General features: G+C 32.5%; 2 protein-coding genes across 4 annotated transcripts in view; one reads left to right on the top strand and one right to left on the bottom strand.

Moving 5' to 3' along the window:
• Positions 1-19,434, top strand: part of LOC100882266 (uncharacterized) — a 103,212-nt gene that overhangs the window by 53,661 nt on the left and 30,117 nt on the right. For all 3 annotated transcript variants that reach the window (XM_003705627.3, XM_076535836.1, XM_076535837.1), the window contains one exon: positions 1,728-1,807. In XM_003705627.3, coding sequence (XP_003705675.1) covers positions 1,728-1,807 — 80 coding nt within the window. The remainder of the gene's footprint in view (positions 1-1,727; positions 1,808-19,434) is intronic.
• On the bottom strand, positions 11,422-16,807 carry LOC105663224 (uncharacterized). The gene is made up of 5 exons (XM_012290852.2): positions 16,599-16,807; positions 15,307-15,503; positions 14,296-14,367; positions 12,957-13,150; positions 11,422-11,572 (listed from the first exon to the last, which is right to left on the bottom strand). The coding sequence occupies exons 1-5, from the start codon at positions 16,664-16,666 to the stop codon at positions 11,567-11,569; spliced, it is 537 nt and encodes a 178-aa protein (XP_012146242.1). The 5' UTR covers positions 16,667-16,807; the 3' UTR covers positions 11,422-11,566.

The raw sequence follows: 19,434 nt of genomic DNA, 5'->3' as shown, positions 1-19,434 counted from the left end.
ATCTAACACAGTTTGATGAACATCACAAAAGTTTTGGTAGCAACAGTTCCACTACTTCCCTTGTAAAACTCAGTATACAATGCTGGATATGTATCCCTTCAGTCGACTAGCCATTTTATATAAAATTACAAAGAAATGTTGAAGATTTAATAATTTACAAGTGAAAAAATCACTTTTATATTGGAACGTCTTTGGCACAACATTAAAATACGCAAAGAGCTGATAAATGACAGTCAAATAATTGCCATACGCAGAAAGGACATTACGATTCCCCTAATATTTATTATACGAAGTCAAATCAATTAAATTGTTTAATACAACATACTTTGTTCTCAAATGAAAACATAAAAGAGCTGGAACAATAATTGTTGAACCACAATAAATTGAAATTACTGTAATCTGTAGCTAACGATCACTGTGGAAAAATAGGGCGCGAAGAGTGAAATCTCGATAAAATGAGGCCGTGGCGAAACGCGAGTCCTTTTCTTCATTTTTTATTTTTATGGGATCGTTGGTATGGGTGAGAAATAAACGAAGAATGCGTACCGTCGTTGTCAGTGTCATGTTCAACGATCAGTCAGATATAATTGGTTTAATATAACCAACCAGGCTTCCTTAACAGTGACTATCATTTCATCAAGATAGCTCGAAATCGTCGTGTATTTGTCACGACTAGAATTCTGATTAAAACATTTATTGTATTATATAATAATTTCGTTAATAACGTTACATACGTTATTGATTAACCTGTTTTACTCCACAATGGTTTTTCTTCGCTTTTCAATAATTATTATTATAGAATTCTATCATTGGAATTTATCAAATTTTGTATATACGTAATTTATTTATTTTGTACACATAGTGTTCTGAAAAATATACAAAACGCATGTTTCTTGATAATAGTAGAAATTTTAAAGATCTTGAAAGCATTAACAATGGAACCCAGAGGATATTATAAAGTGTTATTAACATGAGTTGCAACATGTTATAATGTTACATAATATTTCAATAGTATTTTCGATATTTCAATTTATTCAACAAAAAAAACTGTTGGTTATTGTAATTTGAATTATGTTTGAAAGAGGATAATAATCAGAACACAGTCATTTAACAATTTCATGTATTAAGAAATATAGTTTAACATATGTAATGTCATATATTAATGATCTAATAATGATGTATCATGTATAATATAATCAATTTTCAGAATAATTCTTGCACGTACAACATAGATATATTAATAAGTAATATTAGTTTTAATATTAAAATAATTGCTGAATGTTATATATAGTGGTATTAATATTATGATTTTCAGTAATAATTAAATAATTATATATATTAAGCAGCGATCAAATAGTAAACTTTAAAACAAAAATTCTTCAACAGTTTTTAATATCAACAGATTATGCGACAACAAATATTGAAGAAGAATACTAAAAACGATACTAAAATACTGAAAAATAATACTAAGCTCTTATTTGTTTGAACGAATATAAATTCATCATTTTGTGCTACGAATATTGATCAAATATTTATATAGTTATTTTCATAAAATTGTAAGTTTTAAATTAATATGCTAGAAATGCTACTTTTTGTTATTTTTATGATATCTAATACGACAGATTTTTTGTTTTTTTAATGAAATATAATTATATGTAAATTGTATCTGTCATATTGTTATAAATTATTTGTAAGTAGCACTTATTTCTATTATTATTTTGTTACAGGAATTCACAAACTCTGGCGTCAAATTTGAAAAAATTATGGTACGTGGGAGAGAAATACCCACAATGGATGTGGTGAGGAAGTAAGTACTATAAAATCCCTTTCTTAATTTTTTATTTTTACAATAAAGGTAACATTTTCAATATTCTAAAGTAGGCAAATATAGAATCAAATTACATGTTAAGGAAGGCTTCATTCTTAATATGTAAACAGCATTTCCTTGTTATCGGACATTTAAGGTTTCCTTGAAATGAATTGGAAAAAAAGTATGTGTTTATTTCACATTAAATAGATAGCTCCTATTACCAGACATAACAAAAATTGACATAACTTAGAATGACTTCAATTAAATTTGCAATAATATGTTATAATCGTCAGAATATGCAGAGATATCAACATAAGGCTCGTGTGTTCATTTTTGGCACCTTAGAAACTGAATACAATCTTTGTTGCTTTCTGAACAAACTATTCCGTAGTACTCTGACTATTTTTAGCACTTAATTTCAACTTTCTTGCTGTTTATGTTGTTTAGTTGCACCGAGAAGCTAAATGATAAATAGTAATGCAACCTTTAATGTAAGACTGGTTTTTTAAACCAACGATAATAGACTGTTCTGTAATTATCAAATAACACAGAAGGCAAGAACATTACATTCTATAGTTTTTATACAGTATATTCTTTTGCATTAGTATTATTGAAATGGGTAAAAATACTGTGAGTATGAAAGTGTAAATTGGAAATAGGTAACGTATCCTTGATAAGGATCGTATGCTTTCTTTACACTGTATGCAAGTTAATGAATTAAAACAGGGGTCGGCAACCTTTTTCGGATGGCGGGCTATTTTCAAAATAAAATTTTTTATGCGGGCCGCACATTCAAATGTAACTTAAATAGTGCTTTTATATCATATACGAGTATAAATAAATTAAAAATAACATGTATTTCTCATTACCTATTGTAGTGAAACGTCATACGGTTGTCAATATGAACGTGTTTACGTGCAAAATGCACATATGAACATACAGTAGCAAACTGGTGAAATGAAAAAATGCTACACTTGTTAAGCGAACCGTCGCGTCGCGTCGTATTCGCTGGGAAGTGGGGACTAAACTTGCGCAGTAAAATAGGTTTCCCAATATGCTTCTGTTAGCGCGCATTTTTGTCACCGGCCACATTTCGGCACGCTCACGCTTTAAGTTTGTTGATTTTTCCTAAAATTATATTGGTGCTTTGGCGGGCCGCACAAAAAGTTGCAAAGGGCCGCGGGCAAGGTTGCCGATCTCTGAATTAAAATAACATATGAAAACTCGTAGAATGCAGATATTTATGCACTTCTGACACATGAAAATATACAAAGCATATTTCGATCCCACGTCTTGATTCAATTCACTCCTTTCAAATTTTATTGGAGAGTAAATCAAAGGTGCAAAAAGCTTAGAGACAGATGTGGACATATCATTTTTACACTATTATTATTGAAAATTAGACGCATTAGAATTAAATAAATTTACTATCGGTAAGAGTGAAAAGTTTCGAACAGGAAATATGCAAAATACATTTAAAAAAAGCGAACTTAATATACACTGGCTCTAGACTTCAGACATGCAAATTATATACGATATCAATATAATATATTTGGAATCTGCAAAATGTGTTTAATATGACAAATAAAATAAGCTTAAAAAAGAAAATATTCTATGTATTTACATAAACATTCGCATTCTATACGCAACAAAAAATATTGAACTTAAAAATATTATACGACTAATACATACTTTTCTGTTAATTTCGGTTGTAAAGAGTGTGCTTTATAGCGGATCATATTACACCGTTCAGAAGACCTTAATTCGTCGGACATTCAGTAATGAATTTTCGCCATTGCAGTAAATTTCGGAGTCGCAAATATTTGCAACCGGGTGTTACACAGTAGTTGTATTTATTGTTCTCATTGAATAAAATTGTAATCGGTCGTTGTAACTTTTTAGATTTCGATAGTATTTTATTTTTGTAGTCGATGTTTCATAAATATTGCAGTTTAATTCTTCAAGGTTGGTCTGAAACTGGTAGTCCCAGCCTACTTGTCATTTATATGTTTTGTAGCAATTTATGCGATTGATTTTAAAAATTATAATCGGTTTTAATCGTAAGGATAATTTTATTATCTCCAATTACTGTACAAGGTGAACGCTAAGTAATAAGTAACGCAAGTTGCAATGCAACTGGTTGAACGATAAAGACGAGAAACTTTCTCTTTCAATAATGTTCTAAATTACTTTACGCACCTTTATACTTCGTTCTTTATCTTTCCGTTTTAATTAAGAACTTATATAAAATTCTTTGCTGCAATTGAAGCAATTTAACGAAGCGAATTTATGGTATTGTACACCGAACACGAGTAATACGGGGTTAAGAAATGACGAAATATTGTATTTTGAATTAATTTAATCTGAACGGTGTTATGAGTGTTAAGAAATTTAAGATCACTTTGTGATATCTTGAAAAGTGCAAAACATGAAGAAATAAAATGCTTTCGTTCGATAAACTCTCGTATTTTTAAATGTAGTGTAAGAATTTACATACCTGTTCCTATAGAATTCTGATTCTACCGAATCGACACCTGTAGAATACCGTGTGTATGCAAGTGTTATACAGAATCAAAAAATCAATAATTAATAAATTATTTCAAAATTTTAATAAAAAATATTTCACCTTTAAGTCGTTTAGAATAAGTTGTTTAGATAGGTTATGAACGTAGGGTTTTTAATATTTTGTGTAGAACGTTTTTACAAACGTTGAATTATAGTGAATAAGAAGTTAACATATTATTAGAATTTTTGTAATGGTTACGAAAGTATTCATAATATCGATATTAATTTCGAATAACCCTGTATAATTTAAAGATAAAGCGGTGAATCACGTCGTCCTTTAATAGCTATTAGGAATGCGAATAGCCAACGATCCCCAACGTATCCCTTGTTCAGGCAAGCATATACTTCTGTTGATTTTTTTAAACTGAAACTTGTCGGTTTTGTGTGGTGGTTGTTGCGCGATGTGTAATTAACTGCATCCTTCATAGGAGCAGATCAGTTACGTACTTTATCGTGGCCGAAATAAATATGAATAAACTTAACCAGAAGTGAAAACTAGGCGCCATTTAATATACTTGATATCCTTGAATCTTCTATAAATCGTAGATTGAAGGATAAAGAAGAAGCGACGTTAACTACAGTCATCGATTTTCATAAATAGTTTCATACTCAAAAGTTTCAATAGTTTCATATTCAAACATGCATGAAAATTGTAGAATTATTTTGGTTTGTATACCCGGCGACTTTTTGTAATTGAACATAGTACACTAAACTAAAACATATAGTACTTTAATATTATATTCGAATGCAATATTGATTTGATCTAAACGAGGGGACATATACGTATAAACTTGAAAATAAAAAATGCAAAAATCTCTAAATTTATTAATTATCTAATTTTAGTTTTCAACAATTTACAAATTTTCAAGTTTTTCTAAATCTCTACATTTTCAAATTTCCAAGTTCCTAAATCTCTACATTTCCAAATTTTAAAGTTCCGATATAACTATATAACTAATTTCCAAATCTTTAAATTTCTAGATTCCAAAGTCTTAAGTTCCCCAAATACTAAAATTCTCAAATTCCTAGACCCTTAAATCTCTATATTTCCAAATTGTAAAGTGCCCAATATTTATGCCCTGTAATTCCTATGCCCTCAAACTCTTAGATGTCGTAAATTCCAAGATTATCAAATTGCTACGTCTCCAAATTTCTAAGTCCTCAAATTCCTATACCTAAAAATTTCAAGATTCCCACATTCGGAACTCATCTCCAAATTTTTAAATTCTCAAGAATCACTAGAGGTCAATGAGTGGAAAATCTCTTGCGAATGTGAGTCTCATATTTTCTGTAGAGAAATAAGATTTGAGTGGACATTGACAGTACTATAAAGATCACTAAATTAAATCCCTCACCGTATGATTTATTTATTAGTTACATCAATCGGAATGACTAGCTAATTTGCAGTTATAATAGTTTTAGAGCAAGCAAAATTAAAATATCATGCTTTACATTTAACGAACTTTGACTATACAAATTATAATTTGTCTCAAACTTCAAATTGATGCGTATTAAAAATTCGAGTAAGAATCATCACATTTGAACTGTAATTCACTACTCTAATTTGTCGAGGAATGACAAGGAGTTAAAGATCCATAACTTTCTTTCTTTTTGTTAATAAGGTAACAATAAGGCTATTAGAAAACTTGTTTCCAACATTAGCCACTGTGTTTCACAGATCTCAGTAGGTACTTACTATCTTGCAATAAGTATGCAGGCTTACTAAAAGTTGCCGAAAATATATCTTCGTTATTTCAGGAAGATAAATCACATTGAATTCACCGCAGTGAATTGTTCTGCCACGATAAAAATACCCTTTAATTACAGTTAATTTCGCGAGAGAAGCTGTTGTTGGCTAGTTTGAGGGTGTGCGTAAATCTGATTTAAAGTTTTACAAGTTACAGCAACGTGATACACCTAACAGAGATCAAGTTGCACGATATTCACAAGCACGTTGACAGTATGCAGACTCGGGTTCCCTAAATGAGTTCGAATCGTGTTCCTCGAAGATTCGAGGCAAGTCGACAACAATGTACTCGTCGAGCGACAATGGACGTGGGTGTTGACGCTTCAGCAACGACGTCTTTATTCATTGAGACATCGAACATAGGTTTCCACGTGTTCTCTGTCTTCGACTGTCAGACGATGCTCATATATTCCACGAACACATACAGATTCTCTACCGAACTTGCAAACGTGTGCGAGAATTCACGCACGAAATTGAAGTTGTGCTTTTGGTGTACACCAATCGATCGCGCGACATTATTTTGGCTGTTGGATATCACTCTAGGTAAATACAAGGTGTGACACAAAAGTGGACGAGACTAGTCCAATAAATCATTGTATCTGCAAAATCAGTTCTCCGTGACATTATCACCTTCAAAGTAGTCCCCTTCAGCATTCACACACTTATGCATTCGGCGCTGCTATTGCTGGTAACAATTCTGGAACGAGGTTTTTGGAAGTCCTTTCGGACGATTCTCCGTTTTTGCCTGAACCTCTTCAACTGAGGTGAAATGGGTTCCCTTTAAGCAAAATTTAACTTTAGGAAATAAAAAAAAGTCGCATGAAGCCAAATCAGGCGAATAAGGAGGATTCCCTATCACAATAATAATTTTGCTGGTCAGAAACTGCTTGACAGATAGTGCCGTGTGAGCGGGTGCTTTGTCCCGGAGCAACAGCCATCCATCGCTTCACAACTGTAGCCTTTTTTTCCTAATTTTTTCACGAAGTCTTTTTAGTATTTCAATGTAATAGTGTTAGTTAACAGTCTGACCACTGGGAGACCACTTAATTATTACAATTCCATTATTGTCGAATTTTGATTTTGACATGCGTTCTTTTTTGGATTTTGGGGTTCCTGAAGACTTCCATTGCATCGACTGGCGCTTACTTTGTGAGTCATAGGTAAAAATACATGTCTCATAACATGTTACAACAGATTTCAACAAATTTTACAAGAAACTTGATGTTTATTCGCTGTTCGGTTTTTACGTTAGACATTTTTCCGGCAGAATGCAGTTGCACGTGTTCACTAAATAACGCAATATTTCCAAATGGTATGACCGATTCAATCGAAATTGGCAACATGGATAGAGGAGGTATGTGGGATGATGCCACAAAAATAATTGCTGCTAATTCCATTGTTTTTTCAAGTTACAGACCTAGTCTCGTTACTTTTGTGTCACACCTCGTATTTTAATACTTCGCATTAAATACTTATAGTACGATATTATTTGTCGGAAGTCAAAGCAACAAAAGCGTGGTAAAAGCAACGGTATGATGAACATGCCTGATGAAATTTTTTTTTATCTAGTGGAGCTTTTGGGGTGGTGCTTGATCTGCAATTGTTCGTTTGTCTATACCATTCTACAGACCGTTGGGTCTTTTAACTTGAAATTTGAGGGTAAGACAATCTCTTCCAATACAACTTAAAGCTGTATAGATTTTGACGATGATTTGACTAAAAACGTCATCGCCATCGATCGCCTTCAGATTGATAGAAAACCGTATTTTGGTATCGTTTTCGATAATTTTGGTACATAGAATCGACTGGAATCACGTTAAAAGTCCTTAACTCATAGCTGACGGCAATACTGGGACATCATTGACGAAATGGAATTTAATTGTGTTTAATGTTGTTTTTGGCAATTTCAGATATATTTAATCGTTTGGAACGACATTCAAAATTTCTAGATCTCTTATTCTGTCAATCTATATGTGTACAGTAGGTACTCAAACTTTTAAATGCACATTCTACTTGGTCTGCAGATCCACTAGTCATAGTGTCATAAGATCTATTTTATTTCGCTGATGAACACTAAACTATGACGTGAGGTGCATGCAGTGATCAAACTGAATTGGTAATTAAAATTATTAAAGTAAAGGTTTTAACCAAATAAGGTGGGCAGATATACTTTTAAGCCAAATGAAACTTGCAATATGTGATTCGATATCGTCTCCAAAAAATACATCTCACATTAAATTTCAACCCCATTGAATTATTAAATTTTGTTAACATTTTTAATATTAAAACTACCAAAGTGGTAAAACGACGATTTTATGTCTTATTTTATGTTAGAAAATTTGTGAAAATGATTACCTGGGAATTTGCGTTGACTTTCATGAACATAAAAAATTTATGTATATATTAATTTATGTTTTATCAAAACATTCACATGTCCGAATTGTAATAATTTCTAGACTCTGAGTTATTATTATCTACATTTGCGAATTTTTGAATTTAGGGGCTGGAGAATTTAAAAGTTTGGAATCTTAAATATCAGAAAATTCAATATGCTGAAAATTTAAGGATTCGGTGTCGTGAAAATTCGAAAACTTGGAATCTTGAAGTTTAAGAAATTCGATATCTTAAAAATTAGAAATTTCGACAATTAAAAATCTTGCAAATACGAAAATTTGAAATTTTGAAAACTTGAGAATTTTCGAAAATTCAGTCATGAAATTTCTAAAATTCGGAATTACAAAAATTCTAAGATCCTGAATCTTGAAAATTGTAAAAGTTGATATCTTAAAAAATAAAAAGTTCTTAAACATAACATTATTTTTCAAACTTAAACATTAAAAAATTGCATAATTGGTAAACATGAGAGTGTGAAAAATCAAGAATTAAAAAATTGTCAAGCTTGCATACGTACCTTTATCCAAATTAAGTCTGCGTTATACTCATGTGTGCATGTAACACTCTATCGAAAAGTTAAAATTGTCGGACCCGACAAGGATGCGTTAAACATTCTGACGCTTATCGCGTCCGGCACACGAGAAAACGAAATGCTGCGACAGCGTTGGCACGAGAACGAAAGAGAAACGTTTTGGGAAGCGATTGTGGGTAGTAAAAGATGCTTTACGTTCTTTCGCATGCATAATACGAGGACGTGTGCACGTTGTCTCGTACTTCCGGTACCGTTAATTCGACCCGTGGACCCAAGACAGCGTTCTCGCGACTCGTCCTCGAAATCCTTTTCGTCTCTCTTTGTTTTCTCCACCTCGGGAGGATTGCCAAGATGACGAGGAAACGCATCTTATGCTTGGGACCACCCGGACGGATCGCTTCATTACGTAAATTTGCCACCATTTATCTTTTGTGTCTTCCTCCCGACTTTCCTGCGTACGACACGAGACATGTGCTGTGCCACGTGTATCGTTCAATCCTTTCCTGATCAAATTAGCTTTCTTTCTTCAGAATTCCGATACAAGATTGTATATATAGTGGATAGTAAACATAAATCAATTTTAGTTTTGTCTTTTACATGCTGTTATTTAACTAATAGCATAATTGGAAAGTAAGTGATTTTGCATGAAAAAAGTGAGTTAAAAATGTATAATAGATTGATTAACCTATTATTACGTAATAGTACTAAGGAACAATAATTTCTTCATAAAAATTTTCATAAGTATATTGTATTTTATATATCATGTTCACAAATGTAATCTTGCTGGTTTTATGAAATGTTGAACTTTTAGTATCACATATTTGATTTCGTTCTTCTATTTAAAAAAAATAGCACTACCATATAATATTTTCTTAAACCTTCAATTATACGAGGAAGTGAGAGGTAATAGTACATCGCACGATGACAAATCTCGAGAAAGGTGTGACCCTGAAAACCGGCAAACAACAAAGGTGAGGACATACGCCCGTATGAGCGGGCAAATGTGGCCCTGATTGAAAAACAGTCAGTAAAGAGTGTTTGCGGAGTACTTCTACGATCTCTTCAGGTTCCTGGGTGTCTGTTGAGAACACGGTCATATAAACAGTGATCAACTTAACTATGATCACTAGGTCCATGCATTAAACATCTTTAAACACACGAGGGATCCACGTTCCACTCTGTTACCTTTTCCATCTATCCATTCTGATCCATGGTAATAAAATTTGAAGGATGCAAAATATTTGATCTATTCAAATTTAATTCAATTGACCACTTTAATACGTCCGTTAAGTGGCGGAGATGTATGCCCTTGAATAAAGGAGGCTCAATGGTATGGCAAAAATAAGACTCACTTTCTACAGACGTTATAGCTACGTATTAGACTGTTGCGTATCAGTGATGAATTTTGAAACATGGAAACGATTTGATGATGTGAAGTATGGCAGCATAGTTATGATATATTACGAAGTATCAAATTTAATAAAAATAATCTTATAAACATTTTATAAAGATTTCTAATTCACTGAAGATTCTAATATATTCTAGAATCCTAACTAGAATTTTGGTGTACTTGACAATATCTTAAGTGGACAGAATAAACTTTTGTCTATCATTTGAATTATATTTTTTCTTTGGTATACGGACGTGTATAGAAAATGTCACATTTATCGCTTTTCCAAAATTTTAGATTGAGAAGTGACATTGAGTGGACACCCAGCTGGTCTGCGTGTTCACATGAATTAGGTAGCTTCTCGGTGAAACAGTCAACAAATCATTTCACAACTTAGCGTTATGAAATATAATATTATGTATTTGTCTTTTGTAGTCAGTATGTTCTAAAAAGTGGTTAAAGTACTCGAAAATTACAAATTCCTCATCATAAAATAAATAGAAAATTCTTGTGTCATTTCCGTAATAAACAAAGTTTTCTATTTTCAAATTTTCGAACTGTCAAGATTTATAGTTTTCATATTTTCAAATTTGCCATTTTCAATTTCCAAGTTTTTAATTTTTATATTTTTAAATTTATTGTTGTAAAATATTTTAGTTTTTTAATGTTTTAATTTTTAAATCTTCACATTTCCAAATTTAGAAATTTCCAAGTTGTAATATTATTCAATTTATAATTTTAAAACATGTCAATTTTTAATCTTTTAATTTCTAAAGTTGAAGGTCAAAAAATTTGAATATTTGAAAGGTGAAAATTATAACTGATATTGTATTTACTTGAAATTTTAATTAAAAGGAAGAAACTTCGATTTTTTCTAATTTTTATGAAGTGTTGTACCTCTTTAAGATATTTTAAAGTATCACTCCTATTTCTCAAGTAACAATTTCTTTTACTTATAATTTAAATAAAAATTTCTAGTCGTGTTTAATGTTTTCTTTTCGTCTATTTCATTCTTGAAATTACACTTTATACTTAGGCTGGAAACTTACTTTGGCGTGCAGCAAATTAATTTCTGACCCTGAATTGCAGATTTTAGGCTCCGATCGTAATTTCACCTCATCGGTTTCATCACATCTGTTAAAAAAATTTATTATTAGCGGAATGAATTATCTAACTTCTTGTAACGTTATTTTTTATATGCATGCATTGATGCACTCAAGTGCAATTGCACTCTATTCTTTAACGTAACCTAATTTTTCTGTTAAAGCAGTCAATCCCTTTTATTATTCTGCGTATAATAGTCCGAGCTTAGTGTTTGAATGTTCTACCGTTGCATTCTAAATATTTTCTCGTCTTTTTACATTTTTAAGTACACATTTCAGTTAATTTGATATATGAGCCATGGATTTTGATACCCTCTTTCAAGTTGCCAACTGATACAAAGAGACGTGTATACATTTTAAATAATTCTAAAGAAAGAAATCCAATGCATTCACATTATCCGAATATCACTACAAATTAACTAAAGCATCTAATGAAAAATAGAAAAAGAATATTTAAGGTGTAATAGTGGACCATATAAATGCTCATTATAATATAGAATAAGTATAGCTGAGTTTTGCGCCAGAAAAAGGTTTCAATTTTCAAAATGAGTTCATTCTATCGTCTGGCTTTCTTTCATCGCCGAGCCAAAAACAGAAATCGTTATGTGCCTCCCGTGCTTTTTCGATTCCTTTTATGGGGAACGAACTCCCACTTTCTGGGAAAACCCCAACATTGCATTGCCGCATGGTGCCAGGGTCAGGTTAACCAGGTTTCACATGGCCCCGTTAGATGGTCGCGATATACCAACTATTCATATTTAGCCTGTGTTTATGCTGGGACTGTCAAAGGCGACTGCGGTCATTGTTGCGTCGATCATAAACCCCATCACTTGTTATAGTAGTACGTTTCTGACGCCAAATGTTAAATATTTCGTGAAGTATTGACATTTCGATGAGCTTGAGTTAGGACTTATACAAGGGTAAGATGAAGTGGGGTAAGTGCAGACTGGTTTTTGTAAAGTTGGTATTTAAACGTAAGTATTTCCAGACTGTTATGTAAATACTTAACACTGTCGATATCGAACGCTTTGCACAATTACTACTATTTAATTAATATTAACTAGGGCCTTAATTTTCCTTGTACATTTTGATTTTGATTTTGATAGGAAATTGTTTAAAATGTCAACTACTCTTCCTTTCCCCGAAAATGGCGTTAGAGCGTAACTTGAGGTTAAAATACTTTCAAACTTTATTTCATGTGCGATGGGGCAAGAGCAGAATTATTAACAAATCTGCTATAAAATGCTTTTTATTGCATTATGCAAGTACTCTATACTGCAAATAAGTATTCTTAGCTGAAATGTATTGTAAAAGGGGATATAGTGAAACAAGGAAACCAACATACTAATAGCCTGTATATGCACTTGTCCCGTTTACGAACTTACCCCACTTCACCTTACTATTTAAGCGCTCACCCTTAAGCATTTTCCACAAGGTGTCATTTGAGTCATTCTTGGATATTGTCTGGTTGCTGTGGTGGTTGGGAATTGTGGTGGTCTTGTTCGTCGCAATTCGTAAGTTCCTGGTGGTGATCGTCTTACTACTGGTTCTGGAGGTACAGGACTAGACGCAGCGAGTGGAGGACGCATGCCTTCATATCTTGGTGGTACTGTACATATATGCAAAGATTAATAAAATATAATAACAAAATTTAAGTCTGGTGTAAGAGAAAGTTCTTCAATTTCATATCACATATTAAATTTGTGGCGGTTTCACTCCCACGCTCATCGCCACTAGACGGCGCATAGAATTGAGACCTAGACTTTCCCGCTAGTACTTAAAGAAACTTCCTATTCATATATATAGTTCCTGTCCATCCCTTCCTTACATCCCCGCGTCTAAGGCAAGGGCCTGTTAGAACGCCTTACTGATAAGTCCACTAGCAGGGCCCGGACGAAACGTTCTCCCTCTCCTTTACTTTTCCTAGCCTTCCTACCTTCCTAGCTGAACCGCTAAAAATTAAACTGTAGTTTTTATTCGCATAACAATTGATTTAGGGGCTATATCCCTTAGTATGGGGTTGTAATTCACCAGCAGCATAATAGTATAGAAGTAGAACATTGCAGTATTAATAATATAATTTCCGTTCCTAAATTTGTAGTTTTTTGAATTCCTGGACCTAATACTCAAAAATTCCTTTCCTGCGTTTCCAAATCTCTAAACTTTGAAATTTCTAAATGTTAAAATCTCTAGATTCTGAAAATTATAGATTCTTAAAACCCTATAATATCTTTAAGTTCTTAGTTTTTCAAATTCCTTGGTTCCAACATTTCTGGATCTCCAAATGCCTCGATCGCTATATTCTTATATCCTCACATTCATAGCTTCTCAAATTCCTAGATCTTATTACCGAAAAATTTCTATATTCTCAAATCGCTAAATTCCTATATTTCTAGATTCCCTAAAATTTTTAAATTCCAAAAAATCCCTAAAAATTAACGAGTATACGACCTCTTTCCCTTCATTGGCATATTTTCCTAAGAGAAATAAAATTTGCTTTTAACTGTACCAAGGACTTTATATAGTGACAAATAAAGGTGATGTTTAAGTAATCTCGTTGATAAGGCCTTCTGTATGTGGGAGGAATTGCATAGTTAAAGTTACTTTAAAATAATTTTTTTGCGATAATCCAAAAAACTTTTTTAGTTTTTACCAAAAGTGTAAAATAATTAAGTACCAAAGCGGCAAATATTCGAATTTTTGATTATTGTCTTCTGGTTTGTTGAGGTCAAGTTTATAAGATAATCTGTTTACCTGAGATATCCAAGTCATCGTAAGTATCATCCATAGTTTCCTCGAATGTTGATGAGATTTCCATCCGATCAACTGAAAACAATAGCTTACTTTAAATTAAAACATTAATTCGAAAGCTATGATTAAATGTTAATAATGATTTTAAAATGTCATGTAACTCATATAAACCGGAAAAATTGAATAGCATACATCGAAATTACTGTTAATTAAACTGGTAAATGTAGTCTAAATTAAATCGTGTTTGGTTTCACTTTAATCAGAGAAATGTCGGAAATCTATTGGTAAAAGTTTCATAACAAAAAAATAAAAAATATAAAAGTCTTATCCTTACATTATTGATGTGAAAATATTTACATTTATCATTTTTTTTAAGCCCGTTATTTTAAAATCGTGTAAAACGTAATCGTGTAAATCATAGGATACGTGTCTCATTTAAGAAATTATGATTATGTTTGATTAACCCAAAAATTTGAACAATTTGAAAAGTTTTTGAATATGCAGAGGACAGTTTTTCGATTATAATACAGTGTTCATTTATTGGTATATTTACATATTTTAAATAAAATAGGAATGGGAGATAAAAAAGAATTTTATCGGAGTGTATAAATTTGAAAGTATCATTCAAAAATTTTTTAAAAACGTATCAGATGAAATGTGCGAAAAACAAACGACACTTTTTCCTTCAATCATTCGAAGTAATAATTTTCTCCACATTTTAAACATCAATTATAAACAATGTGTATTCATAATTCAGAAATGAAGTTTAAAACCCCATTTTTGTAAAGGGAAAAGTTGTTCAAAATCACATCCTCTTCAACCTATTTTCAGTACTTACACTAGTTGTGAGACACCCTATATAATATAATAAATGGTTATAATAAAAAAAGATCACTATACGTAGACAATATTTAAATCTAAGGTTTTGATTCCACGGAGACATACGAGTGGAAAGAGTAAAAAATAGAAAAACAATTTTCCTTTTTCATAAAAATTTAATAGTATTCAACATACAGTGTATTCGTCGGCTTGCTATGGCTACTCCAGCTGATAGATTTGGATCTTGTTTAAGGACTCTTAGTGGTGCCATTGGAACAGAAGGCGGAATTTGTTGAGATTTTGGGGTCGATGGTGCAGAGCAATGGGCCGAGCAATAGTCGCTTTGTGCGCTTCGCTCCGCTGTTCGCCATGTTGAACGCGAGGTGGAGGTTCTGCAACAATTTTAGAAGCATATATAAAACAGAATGTTAATACAGTGTTGAGCAGTCACGAGTTAACATAACCTATAATATCATAGCATACTCGTCACGCACATTACAGTTCGGATGTGATAACCACATATATATTTTCGCTGCAATTGAATTTGGGATTCAATTCTAATTATAATGTGGTGAATGGATCGCTAAAATATGCCTAATATTTTAATTTTATAAATTTTTTAATTTAAAAATGTAAACATTTGAGTAGTTAGGAATTTTTTAATTTTAACAGTTGGAAATTTGAATAATTAAAAATATGAAATGTAACACTAGAAGTACCGACATTAAATGCTCGTTTATCGAAGAGTAAAAAATAAAATGAAAAGGGAAATAAATAAATACTAAAGCATCAACTAACATATAGAACTAGTTTTTACCTCAACAAAATATGACAGACATTTCTATAAAATCACGACAATAAAATTTTATAATATAAAGTGAGAAATCAGAAACCAGTCATTTTGACTGGTTGGTAGTTCTAGTGTTAAAATTCCAATATATTTAAATTTCTAAATTTGCAAATCTCAATAAATGTTAAAATCTTTGAATTTCCAAATTAATTTACATTTTATAGTATCTAAGTATCTAATTGTTAAAATGACCAAATTTCTGAAGATTAAAATGTGTAGAAATTACATAATTTCAAAATTTTTTAAGTTTCAACATTTGACCATTTGAAAATTTAAATCCTAATCAAGACTGCATGAAGAATGGTTGTAACTTTTTAAAATTGAATTGTGCACACCTAAAATTAAAAAGACAAATTTTATGTTTATTAAAAGCTCTAAAATGTTTAAATTATTCGATACGCTGTAATTACTTCCTCAAAATTATATTTAATTTTATTTTAATCTTATTAACAGGTTATGGTATATAATTGTATGTGACAGTAAACTGTGTTCTAATTAATAGTCTAATTATCTGATTAATATCTAATTAGTCAATAATAATTATCGGTAATAATATAGTTTCCAGTAATTGTTTTTATTGCATAGGACAAATTTATATTTAACAAATATTTATGTTAAATAGTAATAGGTTACGTACGGCGCATATCCTGAAGAAGCAGTGTAATAATCTTCGGTGCATTCCTTATGAGGGGAACACGTACACATTGCCTTTCACACCATCAATCAGACTGTAACTAGGAAACATTTAATTTTGAACTTATCTCCAAAATTAACGATTTTACGTAATGTATACTGTCAAATCACATTTTCACAAACATGGCATCACTTTCGATTATCATCTTTTTTTCTACAAGCCTTCTAGAACTATTGCTCATTTAAAATTAATGGTTCTTTTATTTGCTCTCACTTCATTATACTTAATGTGAGAAGTTGTAAAGTTTCATAATAAATCTGTCGATAATTATGATAATTTGGAGTTTTATAATTTGGAAATTTGAAAACTTCGCCAATTGAGTTTTTTATAAATTGAGGATCTGGGAAAATGGGAAATTGAAAATATGGAAGTCTATAGATTGAAAAACGTAAAAATGTTGGAATGTAGAAATTTGAAAATTTTAGAATTTGGAAATTTGAAGAGCTTGAATATTTAGGAATTTTGAAATTCGATGTTTTGAAACTTTTTTAATTCGTATGTAGTAAATTGTAAATTTGAAGTTTTGCAAGTTTAGAAATTTGGAAAATTGAAAATTTCAATATTTAGAAATTTGGTAAACTTGTACATTCAAAGATTTTATAGTTTTAAAGTTTATAGTTTTGGAATTTTTTAAATTTAAGACTATCAATATTTGTAAATTTGTAAATTCGACAATTTGAACAATTTGTGAATTTTTAAATTTAAGAATTTAGACATATGGGCAACTGGAGAATTAAAAAATTTGGTAACTTGAGAGTATCATAATAAGAAAATTGAAAAATTCATAAATATGCAAACGAATATTTTTGAATCTGATAATGTGATTATGTTATTTTATTACCGGAATATATGGAAATTCAGGTATTTGAAAATTTGAAAATTTATGAATTTGAGAAATCGGTCATTTGCAAATTTTTAAATTTAAAAGTATGAGAAATTAATATCTTCAATATCTAATAACTTAAATATTTAACGATTTGAAACTTCTAATCCACAATGGAATATGTTTACAGTTTAACATCCCGTTTATGAACGTGTGCCAGAAACATTGTTAAATGCTCATAAGCTCGTTTTCCGCTTCATCGTGTGACCATTCTCGTCTTTGTTAAATATTTGTTTTATGAGGTAGGTTGTTCCGTAATTTGTTAGGTTGTTGCATGTGAAATACTGGAACATATACTTTTCCTTATTCGCATAAAGAAAGCTTTACTCGGTAAAGGTAAACATGGGCATCAAACACTTTGAAAATCAGCTTCTGGCCACCGTAGCGCAATATTCGGTCTGCATAAATTCAGAAAGGCTTCAATGATATTGCACGTCACGGAGTTCAACCGAAATAAGGAGATGCTCGTGAAATCGCGAAGAGACATTTATGGCATCGAGATAGTCGAGCACAAGCGGAGTTCATTTAAATATCGCAGTGTGTGGTCCTGTGCACGCGTACATCCTATCAAAGATTAAGTGTGTATTTACGTGCAATGAAAGTGCGCGTAACAATAAATTTCCAGATCAAAATCAAGCTCGGTCTATGATCCAAAATTTATTTAATTGCAAAACAGTTGTACGCTGAAAAATTTTATAGCAAAGTAACAACATTGAAATATGTACTTATAAATATTTCAGAGGGTATTCTCACGGATATCTGCAAAGCGTAATTATCTTAAAGAGCAATCTTGAAATTATTAATTTATATACCAAAGAATTACTGTATCAGAACAACTCAATTTTTCCGACGGTGAATACGCACAGTTTATTTCAATTATTATATAACACACGTATTATAATTTAGTCTGCGAGTGACATCAATATTACAATCAAAGCCGAAATACTTGATCCCGCAACGAAAGTCTTTGCAAATACAAGTAAAGTCCGTAATGACAACAAGTATGTCCCGTAGTGACAAGCTATAAGTGAAGCCTCGTAACAACAAATATAAAGAAAGAAGCGCGTAGCAACAAATATAAGAGAATGAATCGAAGTGAAGTGCGGGCCCGGTGCCCTCGCCTATTTTATATGTTTCACTCCCCTACGACGTCTCCTAGCAACCACCCGATTTCTTCGAAATCTGCCACGTGCCCTCCGTCGACCTTGGCTTCGCGGTCATCCCTCTACGACCGATCCTTGCGATGCCGCCCGCCCTTTGCGGCCGAGCCGCCGCGCCGCCACGCCGCGCGCCGATACCGATGTCGCGCCGGCACTTGCCGGTACCCGCCGTCAAACGGAGCGGTCCGCGCCTTTGTACTCGTTTCTCAAAAATTACGTATCAGGAGACGTCGCCGAAGAGTGCCTTTCTTTTTTGCCGAAGTGCGCACCTGGGTTCGCCGGCATTTCGCGGTGGATCAAATACTTATTAATTGGCATTTTTCTCGGAATTTCAGAGCATGTGCCACGTGCCACTTTTGCCACGTGCCACTTTTGCCACATGCCATTGCCACGTGCACCACGCACGTGTACATTTCTTAGAAAAATTAATTATCTATCGTCTTCGAGTGCGACCGATCCCGCAGACAGCTAGCCGGAGCGCAGGGCAAGCAAGCTCGCCCTCGCCCGGGTTCTCACCTCTCCCGAGCGGAGTGGCCCTCGGTGTTTTGGTGAGCACCACCACTCCCGGGCGGATTGGTTACCCCCGGTGCTACGATGGTGTTTTTCATGCCGAGACACTCATGGTGTTCGACGAATACGGCCACAGGTTTCCCCGTGCACGTAGGGCTTCGAGGCATGGAAACTCGCCATGCCTGCTGCTTTTGACCAGTCGTCCCCGAAAACCCCGCTAAATTCA

This window comes from Megachile rotundata, chromosome 9 (genome assembly GCF_050947335.1).
Source record: "Megachile rotundata isolate GNS110a chromosome 9, iyMegRotu1, whole genome shotgun sequence".
NCBI lineage: Eukaryota > Metazoa > Arthropoda > Insecta > Hymenoptera > Megachilidae > Megachile > Megachile rotundata.
The sequence above is the reverse complement of the archived record's forward strand: the minus strand, read 5'-3'. Positions and strand labels throughout refer to the sequence as shown.